Below are 18,216 nucleotides of genomic sequence, written 5' to 3' on the forward strand. Positions count from 1 at the left end.
GACTCAAGTCAGTTAAAATAATGTTGAAATAATAAATGTATGAAATAATAAAAAGTCTTATATAGTTTGGCTTATATGTAATAGTATTTTATAGTAAACTAACTTCAAACTAATATTTGATAGGGTTGTAAAATGCATATATATGGGTGTGAGTGTTTGCATGTGTTTATGATGTGTTTCTGTATTTGCAGGATGGCAGCCAATATGTCCTTAGTGAGATTCAGGCACTGGAGGCTGAACAGAAGCAGATAGATTGCAGAGCAGACATTGTGGAGAGGAAACTAAAAAGACTTATGGAATCTGGTAAATCACTGATTAAAGACCTATTCTTTATATCAAGCAATAAATGAAAGCTTGTGCTTGAGGTCTTGCATCCTGCCTGTATGTGCTGCATGTAGGATTGACAACCAAGTGGTTGAACTAGGTATTGCAGTCCAAATTCAAAATATTGGAGAGGGTTTTTTTTAGGATTCTGGAGGTTTCATGGTTTGTCCGTGACTGTGCTTTGATATGAATCAGATTGCATGAAACAGTTGCAGAACCACTGCTTTTAATCACGATCCAAACAAACACGCTACATTATAGTATTAGCAGTTTTTGATGTAAAGTGGTTTGTATAATTTTACATTTAAAATTTTACATTTTACAGTTGTGCTCTTATCGTACACTTACAGGTAGTGATCGTGTAGAAGAAGAGACTCTGATTCAGGAGTGGTTTACCCTGGTCAACAAGAAGAACGCTTTGATCAGGAGACAAGACCATCTGCAGTTACTGTATGTCTTTTCACACTTATTCTCACTTCTCACTGTACTCATTTAGATGATGACCACACTAGGGCCTCATTTGAACACTTGCTGATTTAAGATACATTGCTAATCATTATTCTTTCTGTGTGACAGGCAAGAAGAGCAAGATTTGGAGAAAAGGTTTGAGCTGCTAAAGAAAGAGCTTCATGATTTAATGGCTGTGGAAGGTACAACTGTTTTTACATAAATATATGTGAAATGGAGAACTATATGACTACGAATTCCAGAAAATGTAATTAGGAGCATATGCATGTGTTTTGGCACTCATCGAGTAGTTTAATCATTCAGGGCATGTGGCAATCTCTCATTATCCTCAAATTTTGGTCTTGCTTGTTTTGTAAAACTGAAGAATGGAAGAAAACCGAGGCCCATAAAACCAGAGAGCAGCTGTTGTTGCAGGAGCTGGTGTCTTTAGTCAACCAGAGAGACGAGCTTGTGCATGACATGGATGCCAAAGAGAGAGGGTGAGATTCATTCACATTACAAAATATACTCTATACCGTTTTTTAGAACAGAATTGAAATGTTTCTTGAGCAGCAAATTAGCATATCATAATGACTTCTGAAAGACCATGTGACACTGAAGACTGGAGTAATGGCTGCTAAGAATTCAGCTTTGCATCACAGGAATTAATTACATTTGAAATTTTATTCAAACGGAAAGCTGGTATTTGAAATTATAATAATATTTCACATTATTAGCCTTTTTCCTGTATTTTGGAGCATAAGAGTCTTACAGAAACATTCATTTCTATGGTCAACCACCACGGAATTTTCGCTCTTTTTCTTACTCTTTTTCCCTGTCATCTCATTCTCAAGGGCTCTTGAAGAGGATGAGAGGTTGGAGAGAGGACTAGAAATGAGGCGCAGGAAATTTGGAAGTCGGAAAGAGAAGTGTGTGTTACAATGAGGGATCCTGTGCACCTGCTTTCATCAAAGTCTCTTTAAGAAAAGTCATGTCACTCGGCGGCCATCTTTGAAACGCCTCTCGGGCATCCAAGTGCAGCTCCTATCTCTTTGAACGGGGAAACATCAAATTCTCCAAAACTCTTCACCAAGTTTAGGATTAAATTTCATATTTGAGATCACCAAATAAATCTGACAACAACTGTGCCTTAAATGTTGTTACTTTTGTTTAAATAGTGTTATAAAAAGCTTATTTCTCAGGCTAGATCAGCAAATGTGCATGTGCAGTCCTAAGAGTACGTCTCAGAGCGCTGACTGTTTCTATAGCAAACAGGACTTCTAAGGCAGCTGCTGACTTTACAGATTTGCGATTGGCTCTTTACTTCAGAAGGGTATAACTGCAGCCTGGACATCTCCAAATAGGGGCAGGAACTCCAAAACGGGGTGGGAGCTCCAAAATAGGGCGTGGCTTCCTCCCATTGACAGACAGGTGCATGACACGCATGCACAGTTTTTCCCCCAATCCACTTCAGTGCAAACTCCGCCCCACAGCTGATTCTTAAGTTTTTATTGGTTGTGTCAGTTAAAGTGTTTCCTACACTATGCAAAAAAAAAAAAAAAAATGCTAACCCCTAAACCTACCCCACACCTTACCTTAACCAGTAAAATTGACTGAATGGTGGGATTGGCACTGAATAGTGTGGTAAAGAAAGTTGCAGTTCATGAGATAAACAGTTTTAATAAGATTATGCGATATGAGACTCACCGGACAATGGCACCTTTTTATTTACACCCAGCATCACTACCCCCTCCTAGCCTGTGAATTTTGTGCCCGGGACAGCCCCGTTGCTTGGAATTAAGTGATAGAGTAAATCTTTCCCCTCCTCTGGGATGGCTCCTGAGTGATTCCCGTTTACATCATGAAGCAGAGGTTCAGACTCGGGTCCAGACACCACTGGCCACAAGCTTTGGGCTCTGCTCTCATGGAGAACATTTATTTATATCGCATCTTTTATTTTAGATGAACTAGAAACGGTGTTTAATTTATAAAGTTTTATTTTGAAATGTAAGTCAGTAACAATTGGCTGAAGCCACAGCCAATGGTAAAAGTCTTTGCGAAAGGAGACCCTGCCTCATTTTGGACGTTCTGCCCAATTTTGGAGTTCACACCCCGTTTTGGAGATCTCCGGTCTGCAGTTATACCTACTTGGATTGAGCGGCCATACTGAGCGTTGCATTCTTCCCCATTCAAAACTATAAGAGTGACATATCTTGGGTATTCTATATCTTTGCTTTTATACAGGATCGTCCCATGTTAAACACTCTGCTGATGGACTAGTGACTGAGGTGTGTGTGGACCGTATCTCAACAAATGACAAGGAGATTGAGCAGCATGAATGCTCATTTCAGGGTGGATTAAAAGTTGTCTTATTTTGGAGACCTTTTTAGTTTTAGAATATTTGTCTGAAAAAGTGAAATAGACAGTTGTAATGTCCCCTCTTCTGACAGCAGTTCTTGTTTTACATTTTCAGTAAAAATAATATACATGTGGCCTTTGCAGTTTTATTACCTTAACTTGTTTGTATAAGTTGGTTGCTGCAGTGATTTTTAAGGTATCTCAAAGATATGTAAAATAGTACAGTATAAGTTTTTAGAGTATAAACAGAGCATTCGGTTTTAAATGTCACTTCTGTGTTACAAGGAGATTATGTTCAGTTATGCAAGTCATACATTTAATTAACCTAACAAGCAGACAATACAGCACAAAAGCATGGGAGAAAATCTAAGTTTTGCACAAAATTACTCTATAAAGGCACCCTTTTAGTTATGGATATCATTTACACACTATGATCCCAATGATGCTTCTCCAAGTACTGTTACAACGGTTGCCTGTTTTAATGGCCATGTTCACACAGCAGGAGAATACAGTTGTCAGTCCTGTATCTGAGTCCTTAATACGTTTATGTTCACACAGTACAGTTATTTACAGTGTTCTGTATGCAACTCAAATGCTCCAAATGTGACAAATTGAGACTCACACCTGTAAGTAATTGCGGTTGTCAAACCCCAAAACTGACAGTGTGAACGTAGCCAATATCAAAGAACATGGAAAATGCATAGAATCTGCATAGATGCATAGAATCTGTCAGAGTATGCACATGAAGTGTTAGCATTTTGTTTTAAAATATCTGAATGAAAAAAAATTGCATTGTATTTATATAACATCATCTTTCATCCATGTATGGGACAGAATGCAGAAAAATTGGTGTGTGTGATAACTATTTTGAATGACTGGTTGTTTAGAGACTCGGCTCTTTGATTTGATGTCATCTTTGGCCCTGTTTACACTGTTTGAAATTGTGAATTGTTTTTGGAAAGTCCTGTTGTCAGCTAACACACTACAGCTGACACGTCTTTTGGGAAATAAAATTGTTTTCAAATTCTGAATTGCATCCAATCTGGAGGTTTTTGAAGAGAAATGTACAACAGTGTGTGTTTACAAGTATTTTGCAGAGGAATGTCCCAATGTCACTGGACTCCAGTAATAGAAAGTGCAGTTTTAGGAGAGCTCTAGGCAGAAGCTCAACAGCCAGATCTCCAACCAAAATACAATGGCATGCATCTTATGTTAATGCAAGCATAAATTAATGCAAGCATTCTAGGTCTTCCAACAAGGGAGTTGGGAGTATACAGAAGAGTGTTTAAGTGTGATACATGTTTGTTTGTTTTATTAAAAGAAATGTTCATATAAGTGTTTATATAGAAACTTCACAGCCTAGTTTTTTTTATCATCAAATAATATTCTTTTACAATTATTATTATTATTACAAATAAATTTTAGCTTGATGGTTGCAAGTCTCACTTCCCTATTAAAACGAAACATCAGCACATTTACAACATATTACAACAATTCTCTAAAATTCCATATATATCATGTTCTTGCACAAAAGAAGGTCTTTCTACAAAAGAAGCATTGCTTAATCAGCCACCTCGAAACTATCGCTTAGCACTATTGAAATTCAAACTCTATTCGGAAGTAGCCTATTTGTGAAAAATAAAAATAAAACATACAAACGTTATCAGTATAGAGTAAACTTTTTTTTCAATAGGCTGTTTTATTTTTAATTTTATGGATTGTCTCCACTATGTCTGTACAGCTAACACCATTTAGAGGTAGGACTGAGGATTCACATCAGTGTGCTTCTAGTATGGGATATAATGGAAATATAATAAACCACTATAAAAGAGCGTTTCATCGCAGAAGAAATCTTTGATTCAAGTAAACAGTTCAGTCAAAAAAGGCCATTCAAAATCACCATCAAAAGCTGTAAGTAGCATTTTCTCTATATTTAGGTAATTCCACAAATCTCTTTGTGGTCCTCATGAATACAAACATTGAGTTTTAACATAGAAAGTCTGTTACCTAAAGTTTATTATGTTTTATAATAGGTTAGACATTTTCTTAAAGGGGTCTTTTAATTCTTTTCAACTTTAGTTAATAGCCTATGTAATTTTGTTGTTTGAGCATAAAAAAGATCTGCAAAGTTACAAAGCTCAACGTCCACTTTAAAAGGAGATATTTCAGAAATCACTTTTCAAAAACTACAACAAACGACTCATTTGGACTACAACTAATATTTTCCGGGATTTGTGATATCACAAATATCGACGAATGGGACGAGACCTGGTTGAGCTGCACTAGAGAAGGCATCACTATGTCAGAGACACGCTAGCTTTCCCAAGACAGACGAACTTAGAGTGGTAACAATCATCCGGGTTTAAATCTCGCTCTAATTGATTTGAATTTGATGCAATATTTACACTGAAGCTTGGAGGCGCTATGAAAAGATCATGTGACAATGTAGACTGGAGTAATGATGCTGAAGCTTTGCCATCAGAGGACTAAATTACATAATATATATAAAATATGTTTTAAAAGAAATCTCATTTAAAATATAACATTTTAAAACAAAATAAAATGTCAAATATATTCCATAAAATTAAAACATCATATGCAAATCTTTCAAAAACATTAAGATTGCACCAATCCAAACTTTTGATTGGTAGTGTACACTTTCCCATACACAGTACATTCAAATACATTTGAAACAAAATTATGTATTTTATATTATAAGAAGACATCAGTGACAGTAAAAACATTGAAAGGAATATAGTGTATGTTATAATGCAGAGAGCAAGTGACAATAAAATATGAGATTCTGATAAGTTTAAAATTATAATCTTAATTAAGAATGCAATTTACACAGTTAATTAATCAACCTCTTTCTTGCTGTAATGTCATTACATTTCCTGTTGAATTGTAGGTACAGTCCACAGTAAAGAAGCATTTTGATCATGTGAATGTAGTTAAATTGCTCTCCTGAATTAAATTATTATTTCATGTTTGAAATCTAGGGTAAAATGTATAATTTATATCAAGTTGGAGTGGAATATTTTGAATAACCTGATTTCAAAGGGCACAGATGTTTCCATGGCAACTAGTGGCCTGTATAGGCTTGTCCAAGTGCAAAGTGTGAACTTCCACAATTTCGCCTGTAGCTGCACATTAAAAGTGGGATACGCTTGACTTTTACCTCCTGCTTGTTTTTGACTTGCAGAATTATGGGGAGGGGAGGGGGGTCTGTGGGGCTGGGGCTTCATGATATGCATTGCTGCAGGAATGGAGTATCTAAATTGCATGTGATTCCACAGGAGGGCAACAAAGAGCACATTACACAACAAAGTCCTGTTAATACTTGCATTGTCTTGAGAAGAAGCCAGGCCTAGTGATGAGGCTGACTTTGGCCTGTCTAAGATCTATTCCAGTAACTATTATAGGCAGAAGAATATGGATGTTAACATGTCTGTAAGGTGGATTACTGCAAAGCAAATAATAATAAAAACTAAATAAATCAAATAAATAAAAAATGAACATTTGCTGAAATTTTCCTATTCCTGAACTATGAACTATTCCTTTAATAAAATAAATTAGAATCATCAATGATAATAATAATAATAATAATAATAACTCACACATTCAGTAAAACACAAACTGTTTGGGTGGAAATGGTCCTAAAACAGTTTTTTATTTATTTTTTTATTTTTTTATGTATGACGTATATTTTTTGTTTTTGCCTGTGGGACAAATATGTCCTGGATGTGTTTTTTTTAATGAGATTTTCCCAACTACAAACTTAAAACTATTTTATTCATTCCTTATGTCTCACATTGGTTTTTTGGAATAAACCATGTGGGAGATCACATTCAGAGGTAAAATTGTATAATATTTCAAAATTTAAATCATATTAATAGACCATTCTATTTATCAGGAATCTGTGGGTAGTAAGCCTTTACCAAAAAATTGTCTGCCACTGTAGGCCAAGACTAATGGTTAGAGAAAAAGTACACTATAAATGCTGTATACTGTATGCAGCATTTTCTATAGTGTACTTTTTCTCCAACCATTAGTGTTTTTTCATATACAGCATATACAGAGTTTTCATTGCCAGAAGTACATAAGAGAAAACTTTTAATTCTTTGTTATTTATATTTTCATTTTTCTACTTTTTTTCTTCACTGTAAATTTTGTAAAATTGCAGATCAAAGAAGTCAAATGCTGGGAGGTTTGGAAAATGCCAGACATCACAATTTAAATATATGAATGAAATTGGAATTTGAAACTGTTACTTGTTGCTTGTTATAAAAAAAGCTCAGGAAATTGTCATTGATCTCAAAGCACAGCATGATTGTTATTGTACAATAAATTAATTTTCTTTTGGAGGATACAAGACACTAGTGAAAAGGGGGAAAAATAAAAAAATAGAACACAGCCATTAACAAATCCTAACAAATAATTTTGAAATAAGAATTAGAAAATTGAGATATTGCTTTGGAATTTTGCAAGTTAATACCATACAGTCTATGGTTAATACTAATTAATATTAGTTAATATTATTATTATTATTATTATATATTATTATATATTATTTTTATACAAAAATGATGTGGGGAAAATGATAAAAAAGAATTCCGTAGGTTTCAAATATATATGTGTGTGTATAGTTCATAAGCTTATTTGATGAGTTGAATATCTTGAATCTCTGGGTTGGTTGTGTCTGTGAGATCCGTCCGTGATGCCACGTCATCTGATGTCACTGCCGCACCTGCGCAGCCATCTTGTTCTTCGAGCGAGGGGCAGATCGGAAGGAAGAAAAGCAGAACAAAATATCAGTGTTTTGCGTTATATGGTCAGTAATGTCCGTCAAGTGAGTGAATCCAACGAGAAGACAGCGCTGAGGTGTGATCGGAAGGGGTTACGTAAACCAGAGAACGCAGCGAAAACCAGAGAAAGTCATCCTCTTCATCATTTTTGACTCTGCTCACAGAGAAAAGAATCAGATCGCCTGCTGAACCCAACGACTACGACACAAACACACCATGAATCCAGAATAGTGAGTATTTGTCGCTCAGACTTGTGTTGCGGATGTCAGTGTTTGTATAGTCACGAAGCGTCAGTGTGAGTAGCTTTGTCTAACGTTAGCTTGAACGGCTAACAACGTCCGGAACTAACTGCGAATTCAAAGGATATTTCCTTACTCAGCCTCTATTAGACGGTTTCTTACTACAACTGGTAGCATTATTCATCATTCAACGTTTAAAGCGTATAACTGTCGTTATTTAGTGTTAATAGTACACAATGTTAGCATTTGCCGTAATGCGTGACGTCATTTTGGTGTGTTTCTTCTGGAGGATACAGTACATTTATGACGTCATCATAGAGACGTCATAAGTGTACTGACGCCAGACTGAATCCAGCTCTCAGAAAATGATCTTGCATATGTGCTTACGTGCACCATCGCGATGTATTCAGGTGTCATGTGGTTTTTATTAGGCCTGGGAATTGAAAGCCAGTGTTAGAGCTGGAAGTGGTCACGGAAAGAGGCTTTTTGAGTTTTCTTAGTTGCATGCGGGCAGCTTACAAGTCTGTGTTCATAAAGACGTCTTTAGTTGAATACTTTTGAATATTGCATGAATATCCAGTAACTGATTGAAATTGATTACTTGTCATAAACCATCAGTAGTGATTTAAATGCATCGGTTTCACTGGCAACAAATACACAAACATGTTTCTAACTCTCCCCTGTTTGCCATTGGTCAGTTAATCAGGTAGCCCCACCCTATACTTGTGCCATTGGTCAGTTAATCAGGTAGCCCCACCCTATACTTGTGCCATTGGTAAGTTAATCAGGTAGCCCCACCCTATACTTGTGCCATTGGTCAGTTAATCAGGTAGCCCCACCCTATACTTGTGCCATTGGTCAGTTAATCTGGTAGCCCCACCCTATACTTGTGCCATTGGTCAGTTAATCTGGTAGCCCCACCCTATACTTGTGCCATTGGTTGAGGAAGTGTTTATATGTCGGACCCTGTCAGGATGCCCAAAACAGATTTCACTTACTTTGTGTGTTGTAAATGGCGAAGATGTACGCTTTAAAATGTCAGTTTGTAAGTGTACATTCTTTTACTTTTTATTTTTAACTAAAATGTATCAGCATTGCCAATTAACAGACTCACTAATATCTAGTTTATGGTGGTTTCTATTGCAAAGTGTTTGACTGAAATTCACTTGTTAAAACGGGGTACTGAATGCTGAAACGCTTTGATATTGAGGCTATGTTTACATGGTTTTGATGTAGTCAAAAATGGAAAAGTTTTTCCCTTGCATTTTTAAATATGTCACATACATATGACAGCATTTTCAAAATGAAATGTAAATGTTTGTTCGCACTTGCCTTTAAAATGATTACATACTGCACATGTCTACAAAAATAACATGTACTACTCGCGCATGACGTTACCGTTTTCAAAGTTTCCCATATTAGGTGTTTACACGGAAACGGTAACTGTGGCGTTTTCAAAAACTTGCACTTCAAAACCCGTTTTCAAAAATATGCTTTTCAGTTCTTAAAACGCAGTTGTCATGTAAACTAACAGGCAAAACACCATTAAAAGTTTCCCTTTTTTTGCTGAAAACGTTTTCGTGTAAACGCCCCCTGAAGTTTCTCTTATTGTTTGTGGTTATAACACCTCTTGATTTTCTCTTGACAGATGTGTGCACTCTGTGTATCATCAGCATGCTCCGAGTCATGATTGCTTCACAACTGTTGAGTGATGCAACATTTCTCAGCTTGTCTAATGCTAGTACTTGAATTCAGACACAAGAGTAGGTCCTTCATTGCGACAGTCATTCATTATGCTGGAATAAGTCTCAGCTGTATTTTGAGCTGTTGGCAGCCTAGGCAGGGGAGACTTTGTTCATGCAGATTTAATTTTTAGCCTACTTCACCATCACCATGAAGTAGATTCCTGGCCGTTGGTTGGAAGTGGCAGTTGATTCTAGAACTTGTTTCCAAACCAGTTAACATTTTAGCAATACTAATGCTTCCTTTTTTATTTTAGATAAGTTTAATCTCTATATATGTGCTATATGATTAGTTCAGTACTATGCAATGAAGTGTCATTGATATATTAACATAGGAAAGGTCAGTACGCACACAGATCTCTTTACAACCCAAACATCTTTGCTGTTGGTCTTACTGTGAATGAAGAGAGATATTTTGTAATGTTCACATTAGCCAAACGAACAAAGTTTTTGTTAATTATCATTCGATGAAAAACTTGACATTAGGAAACATAAACAAAACTAGACATGACACTGAATGAACTGAAATAAAATAAGTTGAAGTACTAAAATAACTAAAAAAAATTTTTTTTAAGATGAATAGAAATATCACAAAACTAAAATAAAATGCATAACATTTAGAAAACAAATTAAAATGAAACTAAAAATGCTAATGCAAAATATTTATAAATACTGTAATAGTAGGCTATATAGATAATACTACTAAATAAAACTTGAGTTATTTTATTTTGTTTTATGCCATTTTAATAACCCATTTGACTTATAATTTCCTCAGATATAAGGGTTACATTTTTATTCAAAAATGAAATATGATCATGTTGATATTTAATTTAAGTATTGATATGGTTTCTCCATTTTAGTGACAAAACTAAATTACAAAGCATGATAAAATTAAAGTGAAAACTAAAAAAGTAACAAATAAAAACTAATACAACATATTAATAATATATAAATAATACTAAAACAACACTGTATGGTGTGATAAAATAAAACTTGAGGTATTAATAATGGTATAAAAATCAGTCTGACGTGTAAAAGTCATAAGATATAAAGGTTAACCAAATAGTCAAAACTGAAATATATTCATGTTGGTGTTCTGTTTTTAATGTGCTACTGTTGTATTTCTCAATTTTAGTGACTACCTTTTCAAACTGCTCCTCATCGGTGACTCTGGAGTCGGGAAGTCGTGTCTGCTGTTGAGATTTGCTGTGAGTACAGTCACAGATGGGTTGTTTTGTCAGCTTTTGCTGCCAAACATGAATGATAAATCTACTGAAAACATGCAGTCTGCAACTCATACCAAATTGATTGAATGTATTTTATAGTAGATTGCTTTTACAATGTATTGTGAGGTTTAGTATATCCACAGATGTAAATATGTGACCACAAAACCAGTCTTATTGTACATTTTCAATCATTCAATTCATTCAGTATGAAAGCTGAATAAATAAGCTTTCCATTGCTGTATGGTTTGTTAGGATCGGACAATATTTGGCCGAGATATGACTACTTGAAAATCTGGAACCTGAAAAAGAAATCTTAATACTGGGAAAATCGCCTTTGAAATTGTCCAAATGAATTCTTAGCAATACATATTACTAATCAAAAATTAAGTTTTGATATATTTACTGTAGGAAATTTACAAAATATCTTTATGGAACATGATCTTTACTTAATCCTAACGATTTTTGGCATAAAAGAAAAATCTATAATTTTGACCCATACAATGTTTTTTTTTTATTGCTTAAAATATACTTAGGTGACTTAAGACTGGTTTTGTGCTCCAGGGTCACATATGTTTAAAATTTTCCTTTCTGTTTGTCTGTGGTCCTTCAGGATGACACATACACTGAGAGCTACATCAGCACCATAGGCGTGGACTTCAAGATCCGCACCATTGAACTTGATGGCAAAACCATTAAGCTACAGATTGTAAGTCCATACATTCTTACTCATAACACTCATTTTTCACAAGCTCCATGACAGCATGACCAGTACATCATGATGACTGGCTTGCTTGGGTCAATAGATGAAACTGACTCATTAATGGGGCCAAACCTTTCTTTCTTTCTTTCTTTCTTTCTTTCTTTCTTTCTTTCTTTCTTTCTTTCTTTCAGTGGGACACTGCAGGGCAAGAAAGATTTCGAACCATCACCTCGAGTTACTATCGAGGGGCTCACGGTATCATTGTGGTCTATGATGTCACAGATCAGGTGAGACGTCATCAGTAATTAACCTCCTTTGTTTGATAATTAATTATTGTCTATAGAAAGTTGAAATTACATTGATGATAACATCAGTGTTATTTTAGTATTGTTTATACTATTAAAAATGCATTCATATTTTGATTTAGCATTTTATTTTTAGATTTTCAGTTGAATTTTTTATATATGTGCTTGATTTATATATATTTCTGTTTAACTTAAACGGATAGTTCACCTAAAAATGAAAATTGTCATTAATTACATAAGACCTTCATGAGACGTTCATCTTTGGAACACAAATTAAGATATTTTTGATGAATTCCGAGAGCTCTCTGACCCTCCCATAGATAGAAATGTAATTTAAAAATAATAATACTGCATCATTAACACACAAAGGGTTGAAATTAAGAGTTATTTTCTCTGTCTTTCTCTCTCTAAAGGAATCATATAACAATGTGAAACAGTGGCTACAGGAGATAGACCGCTATGCAAGCGAGAACGTCAACAAGCTGCTTGTGGGGAACAAATGTGACCTCACCACCAAGAAAGTAGTGGACTACACAACAGCCAAGGTATTGATGCGTCAATTTAATATTTATTAATTTCTCATTTGAAATCTCTGTTCCGTTTTTTGTCCAAACTTGTGGGCTTTACAAGCCAAATTGCTTCCCAGTTCTGTGACAAAAGGGTAGCACAATAATGTACATAATAATGAGCTCATTTTGACTGCCTGTAAGTAACCACCTAGGAACCTCTCATATCACGTCTTATGTCACGTTAGCGAAATAACATCATAATTTCAAATTTTACTTTCAAAATGACAGTTATACATGTGGTCAAACCGAAATGTATTCAGACAGCTTCAAAGTTTCACACATTATCACAGTTTATTTGCTATAGTTCAGAAAATGGTTATAAAATATGACAAGAACTCCGAGTTAAACTGTGTTTGAATAAATTCATCTTGATAATGTCAGATAACACTCAAGCAAACATGGTCTGGTCAAAGTGTCTGAATAATTACTGGTCCTAAATTATCAATTTTACTGGTATGAAGTAAAAAAAAAAACACTATGAAGAATTTTTGGGTATCGTATGCTACAGTTTACTTTATTTTGCTATCCTCACTTACATAAATGAACTATAAGTGTCCTGCACACACTAGTAAAAAAACAAACAAATGTGTCTGAATAATTTTTGGTTTGACTTTAAGTGCCAAGCACTTGAATGATTCTCACTCTGGTTTCTTTTTACCTTTAAGGAATTTGCTGACTCTTTAGCAATCCCCTTCCTTGAAACGAGTGCTAAGAATGCCACGAATGTGGAGCAGGCCTTCATGACAATGGCTGCTGAAATCAAGAAGCGCATGGGGCCTGGAGCGACAACTGGAGGAGACAAGCCCAACCTGAAGATCGAGAGCACTCCTGTGCGGCAGTCTGGCGGCGGCTGCTGTTGAAGAGCCCGAGCGTACACACATACACAACCATCCCTTTCCCTGTCAAACGAATTTTCTCACACACACCAAAAAAAAAAGCATTGTCATGGGAGGAACCACTGCATTAAGAGGCAACGTCTAACAGCCTTACGGCTTCATTTATGATGACATAGTCTTCTTGTTTTTATTCTCCTTATCCATTCCTTTTGTGTAAGACACCTCACCCCCTTTTTCCTCCCTGTGCTGATTAATAACCCTGCCCATATCCATGTCCCCACCCTCTGTGCTTAGTCCAGGATGGAGCTTTGGTACAGTCATATGTCCATGAATAGAAATAAATGAGAGCAGATCTAGGGGCGATTCTCAAATCCTCCTTTTAAACAACAGGCGAGGTTGTGTTAAGAACGTTAACCTATCTCTGTAGATTTTCTAATTTTCTCACAAGTCATCCCTTGAATGAGGTTTTGTTGGCGAAAGCATGGCTTCTGAGGCGGAATCGACAGGAAGTCAACTGCATACAAGTCAGCAATATTCTATACTTGTTCTCCTCCTATTAGTATATTATTGTTATGGTGAATTTTAAGACTGATTTTTTTTTTTTTCTGTAGGTTTTTTTTTTTTTTTCTAATGAAGGCTTAATGCTGTCATCGATGTAGTCAGGTTGGGGAAGGGATGTTTTTTGCTCATAATCTGAATTTGGGGGGTCTAGGCTGGTCGATGAAAGCTACTGTTCCCTCTGTTACCTCAGTGACCTCTGCTACTTTTGAATGTTTGGCTATCGCAGGTTCATAATGAATGCAAGAACACCGTCTTGACATGTTGAGGTTGTTTCTTAATGTAGTCAACCGTTTTGTGGCTTTGGTTTGAAACCTCAGTTCTATAATTTGGTGTCGTTTTCCCATTCTTATTGAGTCGCTGCTACCAAAAACAGTCCATCATGCTTTGTTTGTGCTTTGTATTTATTTGCATACGGTAAAAATATTTGCATATTTCTGAAGCACCTTAATTTCGCCACCAATGAATACGTGGTAGTTCCATGGATCCGGTTTTTGTGTGGGAATATTGTGTATTGCATCTAGGAATATTGGGATTGACTGGTCCAGTGTCGAAGACCGGATATGACCTCCCATGTTCTTTAATGAAACATATTCGTACACTTAGATTCTAGCTTTCAAATCTACCTACAGATAGATCTTTAAAGGTCTAGAAGCTCATTCAGATGTCGCCTTCGGTGTTCAAAGAGTTTTATATGGATCCTGCAATCTTGTCCACATAGTTACAACTCAATCTTATCAGCATTTTCAAACAAAAACGGCAAATGATTGGTCTGATGACAGTGTTTTTGACCTGGCTGTTTTATTATGTACAATGTGGATCTAGAAACCGTAGATAGAGTTTGTGAACTTCACTAGTATTAGTGCGTCACTTGGTCTTAACTAGTCTCCCCATTGTGATATTATATCATTGTCTCTCACTGAGCCAGTGTAATCTAGTTTTTACACAACTAACATGCAATGCTAAGTAACCACACGTTCTTGTCTCATATTGTGTGCTGGTTTTGCTTGTACTATTTTGTAAGTGAACTGGTAACGTGGGGTTGGAGGGAGCAGTAGCAGGAATATGGGTGCGTGTGCAATGGCTGGGAAGGAAGAATGGGCAAGGGGCAACTGCGTTTGGGAACATTCCGTTGATTTTAAAACAGGTCCGTGTCATGGATCCCATGTTAACGTCTGTGTGGAAAAAAATAGTCTCATTTAAAGCCCGCACTCATGCACACACTAAACAAGTGCTTTTTTGGGATGCGTTCAGAAGGGTCACTAGTCACTTCTCGGGACGCCTGCTGTCTTTTGATCTATGAATTTAGTATTTGGTAATGTGTGGGGATCGCAGAAAGATGAAGGGTGGGGGGTGGTTACTTATGAATGTGATGGAGCGTTCTTATGCTTTTTGTCTTTTTACTTTTTACCCATGTCATTTGCACATCTAATTTTTTTGAATTAAGACGCGGCGATGGTAAAATGGCAAGCACCTCTTTAGCAGTTTCCTTCTCTAATATACACGCTGTTTCTCTATCGCCCTTTGCTTGCTCACCCCGGTGCTGTTTCATAGCTGGGATTGATCTCGTTTTCTCTTTTCTGTACATATTATAAATATATATAATAAAATGATCAACATGAGACTTAAATATGGCTTTTCCTGCTTGTATTTTTGTTGTGTCGAGTGAAATGGTGCGTGGGTGGTGAGGTAAGTATCACTTCCTGTGTTCGCTGGAAATTTGATGACTGATCATTTCCGTCAGGAACATGTCTGTGGTAAGCACAAAATATTTGTCATTTTTAATAATAAAAATAATTTTATCTGGATGATTCTCATAAATTTATTACCGTATAATGTAGAGTGTAATGAGAATCAGTATTTAGAATAATGAGAATTACAGACAAACTCGACAGTGAGACATCTGGGCACATTATAGTAATGAGAATTGGTGGAGGAAATGTCATAATGCAGAAAGGGGGGGGGGGGGGTGTTTGGGTGAAATATGATGGGGTTATACATTTGTGAGGTTTACCCATTATGCTAAATAATCTGACTTTCCAGACCAGTGTTACTTCAGTATTGTTTAAATACATTACAAAAACATGTTTTTTATTCTAATTTTAGTATGTTTCTATGTAGCCTTAATTTTTCATTTCAAGTTACTTTAGCAACAAAGATTTATTTCAGTTAGTTGATGACTGAATTTCTGGTTTTCATTTTTAAAGTTTAAGTTTTTCATCAAATATTTATATTTTATTTATTTTTAATTCACAATCAAAGCACTCCTTCGGAAAGACCTATGACCTCCATTTTATTCTTAAATTTACTATAGAAATAAGCAAACTGTAAAGTAGGTCTTTACTACCCTGTCCCATGTGATAGCAGAGTGAAGGTCAGATGAATCCTCCATTTCTCTGTGCCTACCCCGTCACCACCTAGTGCCCTATTAACATCCTACCAAATGATAAAGTATATTTATGCCATATTTTACATTAAAGATATAATGATGGGGTTATACATGGATCTCCATTTTGAATGAAAATCAGTGATTGTGTCCAGTAGTAGACTGTCTGTAGTATAAGACATTATATATCTGTTTATTTTACTCTTCTTTCAGATGACACCATAAATCGAAACCATTTCCATTTGATGTCGTATTTGACCTGTTGATTTACTGTCTTGTGTGCTTGTTTCTGAACAGACCAATTCGAAGGCTTGTGCATGTGTAGAAAGGGCTGTGCCAGAGACCTTGAGTTAATTATAGCCAGTCAGAGTAACTGCAGTCAGTGTGCAGGAATGTACTGTTCTGCACAGAATCCCCTGAGAGAGAGAGAGAGAGAGAGAGAGGGAGGGAGGGAGGGAGATAAAAGCAGATGCAGCATCTCTCTTTCTTTAATTTCTCACTGTGCCAGCTCATCAGAATCACTAAACTGAGACCCTTAGAAAAATGTAAAGAGATCTGAGCATTGGTGTGTAGCTTATGCATCATCACACAAGCACACGTGGATGCTTAATTTAAACTCTTTGTTTTTCTGGCTGAAAGCTGGTCTTCATCTTTTTCTGTCTCATTCTCTCAATTTCTCTCTAGCACAAAAGTTTGCATCGATGATTAGGTGAATCTCACAGTCAAAAACATATCTTGGTCAGATTTCACACCACAGTCGAAGGAAAGAAATAGAGATGGAGATTATTTCCAAGAAAACTCTCCCCCATTCTCATTAAAAAAAAAAGAAAAAAAAATTATAGTTTTTTATACAAGCAGATAGATAAACAGATAGTCCATTTTCCTGTACTGCTTTAATTTTTGCCCTGATTTAATAAAACCATTGTAATAAAATCAGGACTATTACATTCACACCAAAAATAACTATAATGTTAATGTTTTTTAAAATCATTCTAAATTTAAAACAATAGCACAATTCACTCAGTGAGAATAATGAATTAAAGGGATACTCCACCCCAAAATGAAAATTTTGTCATTAATCACTTACCACCATTTCATTCCAAACCCGTAAAAGCTTCGGAAAACAATTTAAGATATTTTGGATGAAAACCCGGGAGGCTTGTGGCTGTCCCATAGACTGCCAAGTAAATTACACTGTCAAGGTCCAGTAAGGAAGACATCGTCAGAATAGTCCATCTGCCGACAAGTGTTTCAATCTGAATTTTATGTGACGAGAATACTTTTTGTACGCGAGAAAAAAAAACAATGACTTTATTCAACAATTCGTCTCTGTGTTTCCGCAAAATTGTAGCCCCATTCTGGAGAATATCCGCTAAACACAAACTGCATACTTTGCATACAAAAAGTATTCGTCTCTTCATAAAATTCAGATTGAACCACTGATGGCGGATGGACTATTCTGATGATGTCTTTCATACTTTTCTGAAGCTTGACAGTGTAACTTACTTGGCAGTCAAAGGGACAGTCACAAGCCTCCCGGTTTTCATCCAAAATAGGTTTGGAATGACATTGGGGTAATTAATTAATGACAGAATTTTCATTTTTTGGGTGGAGTAACCCTTTAATTCAAATATGGACACAATATAGTAATGAAAAATTAAGGAGAAAATGTGCATTGTCTTTGTTTTTTGCCAGAATGCCAGAAGTCTTAATGCTCCTAT

General features: G+C 35.8%; 2 protein-coding genes across 3 annotated transcripts in view; both read left to right on the plus strand.

Moving 5' to 3' along the window:
- The window catches only part of LOC132102269 (EH domain-binding protein 1-like protein 1), a 29,036-nt gene extending 27,277 nt beyond the window's left edge, over positions 1-1,759 (plus strand). For both annotated transcript variants that reach the window (XM_059507244.1, XM_059507245.1), the window contains 5 exons: positions 192-303; positions 675-774; positions 901-974; positions 1,157-1,271; positions 1,626-1,759. In XM_059507244.1, the coding sequence (XP_059363227.1) occupies positions 192-303; positions 675-774; positions 901-974; positions 1,157-1,271; positions 1,626-1,716 (492 nt within the window). In that variant the 3' untranslated portion in view covers positions 1,717-1,759. The remainder of the gene's footprint in view (positions 1-191; positions 304-674; positions 775-900; positions 975-1,156; positions 1,272-1,625) is intronic.
- Positions 1,760-7,855: 6,096 nt separating this feature from the next.
- On the plus strand, positions 7,856-15,739 carry LOC132102295 (ras-related protein Rab-1B). The gene is made up of 6 exons (XM_059507246.1): positions 7,856-8,164; positions 11,051-11,123; positions 11,752-11,847; positions 12,033-12,128; positions 12,560-12,691; positions 13,381-15,739. The coding sequence occupies exons 1-6, from the start codon at positions 8,151-8,153 to the stop codon at positions 13,573-13,575; spliced, it is 606 nt and encodes a 201-aa protein (XP_059363229.1). The 5' UTR covers positions 7,856-8,150; the 3' UTR covers positions 13,576-15,739.
- Positions 15,740-18,216: the final 2,477 nt, after the last annotated feature.

This window comes from Carassius carassius, chromosome 2, assembly GCF_963082965.1.
Source record: "Carassius carassius chromosome 2, fCarCar2.1, whole genome shotgun sequence".
Taxonomy (NCBI): Eukaryota; Metazoa; Chordata; class Actinopteri; order Cypriniformes; family Cyprinidae; genus Carassius; species Carassius carassius.